Source organism: Triticum urartu, chromosome 4, assembly GCF_003073215.2.
Source record: "Triticum urartu cultivar G1812 chromosome 4, Tu2.1, whole genome shotgun sequence".
In the NCBI taxonomy this organism is placed as follows: Eukaryota; Viridiplantae; Streptophyta; class Magnoliopsida; order Poales; family Poaceae; genus Triticum; species Triticum urartu.
Genome location: NC_053025.1, coordinates 174,686,795 through 174,692,224, shown reverse-complemented (window position 1 = coordinate 174,692,224; position 5,430 = coordinate 174,686,795). Strand labels below are relative to the sequence as shown.

The following is a 5,430-nucleotide window of genomic DNA, read 5'->3' as shown; positions in this document are numbered from 1 at the left end:
CGATTATTTTGTAATTAAACTATGTTTGCAATTTAAATAGTTACATCCCTATATATTCATTATGTAAAATTTAGCATAAAAAATAAAAATATAGATTATAAGACAAGAAAATTTGCACTTTATGTATATTTTACACTATGTTTTTACGTTTGTAATTTTACATAACATAAAATATTTTTTACAATGATTATATATTTTTTTACAGTCTCTTTTTACGTCGAAAATAAAATAACACTTACGGAACGTAAAAATACGGGGCATTGCTGGTAAAATAGAGGGGGGTAAAGAATAACTCTTCCTCACCCAGGGTGACGAATAGCGTAACCCTGGATAGGTCTATTATAATAACACTCTTAAGAGTTCTATTATGATAACACCCGTGCTTATTCTGCTAACACCTCCGCCCATCCCGTAGCTACAGACTAACCATGCTAAACACCCGACCGAACTGCGTGGGTCAAAAAAAGGTCCTCCACCCCCACCTTATTCTGTGGTCGAGCACCATCTCCCACTCCCGCACGACCTCCACCTCCCTTCCCGCATCGTCGGGCAAACCCCCACCCCTGCGCCGCCGGCCCGCCCCCCTCCCGCGCCGTAGCGCCGCCTCCCTCCTCCGCCGCATCGCCTCCCTCCCCGCACTTCCTCTTCCTCCCAGCCGGGGTCACCACGCCTCCACTTCCTCCCAGCCGACGCCGCCGCGCCTCCTCTTCCACCCCGAATCGCCGCCACCCCCTGGATCCACTTCCTTCTTCCCCGCCCACCGGCCGCCCCACCCTCCTCACCTTCTCCGGCGCCTGCTAGCCTCCCCTACCCCTCCGCCAACCTCATCCACTAGATCTAGCAGCCCTTGCCCCCCGCCCTCTGGCGTCGCGGTGACACCTCCTCTGCTACTCTGGTCGGATCCGCCAACGCCCCTGACTACCGCTGCATCGCCGGATTCCGATGTCGTCCTGGACAGCAGCCACTTCTCCCTCCTCCCCTTCATCCCCCGGCTGCCGGATCCGCGTCTCCGTCTATGTCGGGTCCTGCGTCAGCTAGCCGCCGGATCCGCCTCGCCGCCCTCCACCGACCACCATCCACCGAATCCGGTGAGCTAGGGGGAGGTTACCGGCGACTCTTGCCTCCCCATTCCTCCACCACCTCCCGATCCAGTGCTGCTCCTTGGTCCCGACGCAGCTACCTCCTCTTCTCTTACACCTCCTCTTCTCTTGCGTGGATCCACTAGAAACACGCGCAATCCAAGATCATCCATCTCTTCCCTCACTGTCAACATCTTGCAGTTCGCTAATCTGATGTGTGGTGTTTGAATTTTTTTTCAGGCTTGCAGTTCACCAGTTTCCGCTAGGAGGACCACGACGACTCTTGATGCAGTCCTCAACCCTCCCTGGTGGTCGCTGCTGCACGACTTTCTTTGATGCGGTTCATGTGAATTACAGTGCGGTTTGGAGCATGTTAGCATGCAGTGCAAAATGGTGAATTTTGTGTTTGAGGAGTTTATGTATAAAAATTGCAGGGGCTAATCTGAATGAATTTTGTGGGGAGACATGTCTTCAGAATGCAGTTTGGAGTATCTGCACATGCAGTGCAAACGTTGCTTTTTGTGTTTGCTTATTTTTTTTGTATAAAGATTACAGGGACTCATTTGATTGCAGCGAAACATGACATGAGCATGCAGTTTCGACCATGTGGACATGCAGTGCAAAAATGGTGTTTTCCGTGTTTGATGATTTTATGTATACTAGTAATAATGCACGTGCAATGCACGTATTAGATAGGATATTAGTGGCATGTTATATTAGGTAAGGTATATTTGTGACACATTGATATTTGGTAAGATATTAATTGCTTTCTTCACGGGAATGGTAAGATATTAATTACATGGTAGATTTCATGGGATAGCGTTGAGTCTAAACATGTTTATAACCACTAGTAAATGTGCACGTGTAATCTTGGAATTTATGGTCATGTTTCCCGCCAAAAATATATATTTATGGTCATGTTGAGGATCTGATAATGTACAGTGCACCATTTCGGGGGTCTAATAATGTATAATGCAACGAAGTCCAACTCATCTAGATTATTGCAAACATAATATTCTTAGTATTAGTTGACATACAATTCTCAGAGTAAATTTACAAAATATAGTACATACGTGGGCTACTATAGAAACATAGATAAGTTTAAACAACAAATATTCAAGGCAACATAAGAACCATTTTCCCATATGTAAAGAATACACATGAATTTAAAACATCTACTGACAATATTACCCGTTGCCAAATTACCTGATGTAGCTGAGCTTAGCTGAGCTGCGTTGTTTGCATCCTTCATGCACCGACGTCGCCAAAACCTCCCCAATTTCCATTTGCCGATTCATGGTGTTTGCATCCTCTTAGCCGACCAATGTTGTGGCAGTAACTGCACTTGCGTTATGGGCGCAGTAACAACGGCGGCGTGAAGATATAACTGAATTATCTTTAGAAATGTGGTATCATACCAAAAGGCATTGTCTGTCTCACGCCATGAGCAACAGGTCCATCTTTTTCTACAGACGGTTAAAAATGTACGAAATCCAACATAGTTAATTGTACAGGCAAGTAACCAGGGGAGGTGATGAGGACATCAATACCATTGTTACACCCACAGCCCCTACTGTTACATATACTGGACCAATTACTAGAGCTCGCGCACGCCAATTAAATTACCAGGTACTTTCGTTTCTTGGTAATGATTCTAATGTTCATGAGATTATGATGCTGCCTAAATTGGATACATTTGTTTTGCTTACAAATGAAGGGCCTAGCTTGGAGAAGGATGAACATTGGAGCAAGAACACGCATGGAGTTGATGGCATGCGCAAGGGGATCAAGAACGGAGTTACAAGTGATGATTTCAGGACTTTGAAGCCGCCATAAGGAATGCATGAAGTCTTGGACGAAATATACAAGATGCCACTTCATAATATTCGTCCATAGGCTATTGTAGGTGCTGCGTCACCTTATTAATGGGCCAGGCCCATGTAATTTCGAAATACTTAAGTATAGGCTATTTTTAGAGTCCGTATGTGTGGGGAAACAAGAGTTAGGGTTGGTTTCGGACCCCACCCTCAAGGGCCACGAAATTCCCCCCTCTTCCTCCATATATACAGCCCTTAGGGCGTCGTTTAGACTTTGGGTTTTGTTTAGATTAAAAGTTCGCCATAGCTGCAACTTCGCGTACTTCGTTTGTGTCCAACGACCAGACCAAGACGTCACAGAACCCCACCTTGATCAATAAAGCTTTCATCTTATATTCGCAATATCCCGATTGCAATCTCAGTTTCTTGCTTGTTCTTCGTTTGCTCGCAGGAAACAGACCCTCATGGTCAGGTTGATCGTGCTCCGGCGTGGTCAATAACCCTCGGAAGTTGGTTTAGCGATTGCTAAGGCGCGACGTCTCGCACGTTCGTAGTCGGATCGTCAAGGTCGACTCCCACAGAAAACGATAGCCACCATCTCATCGAAACATCGGGACACCTTAGCCTCTATCAAGTGGTATCAGATTTCCAGGTTGCTCGGCGAGATTTTTACAGTTTTTAGTAGATTAGATCGAGTCTGTTCTTCATACATACAGTCCACGAAAAAAAAGCCACACAAAAAAATTAGGGTTAGTTCATCATATCCGAACCAATCTGAGCCTTTGCATAATCTTTTTAGGGTTTTTGCTTTGTTGAATTTGCGGTTGCATCGTCGTGTCAAGTTGCTAGTCTTAGAGTCTAGTCTTTTAGAGTTTCGAGTTCTGGTCATAAGTTGTCACGCTGCCGCCGCACCATCATCATCGTCCATCTACCACTTTTGCTTATCCGCCATCGCTCTGAATCCATATCCATATACCACCACCAATCCGTATCCATATACCACCACCAATCTGTATCCATATACCACCACCACTACCATATACCACCACCACTGCCATATACCACAACCATATATCCACCATCAATCCGAGTTCTTCTCATATTAGGTTTGTTCTTGAGATCAATCTAAATTCCGAGTCGTGTTTCCTTGCCTGCGTAGGTCTCGAAAAAAAAGTCTGGAGACCCCCGGGCAGTTTTTGGGCCAAAATTTTCACGGGCAAAATTTTTTTTCCCTATCCTATTTTTAGGCTTTTCTGAGTCTTTTGAGCCACGTGCCATCATAGTGATTTTTTGTCGCACTTTTTCGTCGTCGCTGCCCTGATTTCCGAAAAAAAAGTGAAAAAAAAATTTTGTGCCCATCCTATCAGTTTGACGAGGGAAGAGTTTTGAGACACTCGCCATTATAGTGATTTTTCGCAAAAAAAAAGAGGAGCGCAAAAAAAAGGAGAGCAAAAAAAAAGAGCGAAAAAAAAAGTTCCAGAGTGTGCTTTTCCCTTATTTACGTGCAGCGCCGTGATTTTGTTAGTGTTCTAGGCTCGCGTCTCTAGCACGGTCTAGCCTAGGACCAGCACAGTACCGTCGTTGAGCGTTTATTCAACTTTGCATCTCTGAATTGATTATTGCTGACCCTTTTTGCTACCATACTATAAGCCTTCCCAGCTCCACATACATCTACGTCGTGCGTTTGACTCTCCCTGGCAATCGCTCTATTCAAGCTTTTGAGAGTTTTTGACTACAACGGTTGCCGATCACCGCCTGCTGCTGGGTAAGAACTGGTAAGAATTTGAGATTTGCTTGACAGATTTGTGACACCCGCCACCACCACCACTTGTTAGTAGTCTGTAGGATCATATTCTTGTGTGTTTCTATTGCTGCTAACCATGCCAGGATCACAAGCCGACGAGACTGACTGGGAGAACTTGACGAACAAGGAGCTTCATGATACGTTTCAGCAAATGATGAATGGACAGGTGCAAGATGTGATAAACAGATTTGAAGAGGCCATGGAGAAGATAGATGGCATGGAGAAGACATTTAAAACAAAGCTTGATAACAAGTTTGCTGAATTGCTTTCGCGTTTTCCACCACCACCACCGGCTGCTCCTGCCGCACCTCTGCAACAACAGCAACAACACCGACTACCTCCACGTCGGGAAACAGCCCTCCGCCGAGCGAGCCGTGTCCCTCTTCAGTCGGGACAAACTGCTGGTGCTGCTGTTGATACTTCTGTGGCTCCTACTGCTGATGTGGAGGAGGATGCTTATGTGGGAGATTATGAGGATGAGGTTGATCAAAATCAGAACTACGTGCCACCAACAGCATAGCAACCACCAGGTCGTCCACATGCAAATAATGGCAATGGTAGGGCTCACCCTCAGGTACGAGATCATGACCATCTCCCTAAACTAAAATTGAATATTCCACCATTTGAGGGTAGATATGTTCCTGATATATATCTTACTTGGGAGTTAGAAACTGAACAACGATTTACATGTTTACAATATCCCGAGGAGAGACGTGTTCCTGCTGCTGTT

General features: G+C 45.4%; 1 protein-coding gene across 1 annotated transcript; it reads left to right on the top strand.

The window, feature by feature from the left end:
- The first annotated feature begins 413 nt into the window (after positions 1 to 413).
- Positions 414 to 1,684, top strand: LOC125551226 (proline-rich receptor-like protein kinase PERK8). Its single transcript, XM_048714378.1, has 2 exons — positions 414 to 1,088; positions 1,320 to 1,684. The coding sequence occupies exons 1-2, from the start codon at positions 429 to 431 to the stop codon at positions 1,413 to 1,415; spliced, it is 756 nt and encodes a 251-aa protein (XP_048570335.1). The 5' UTR covers positions 414 to 428; the 3' UTR covers positions 1,416 to 1,684.
- The last annotated feature ends 3,746 nt before the right edge of the window (positions 1,685 to 5,430 follow it).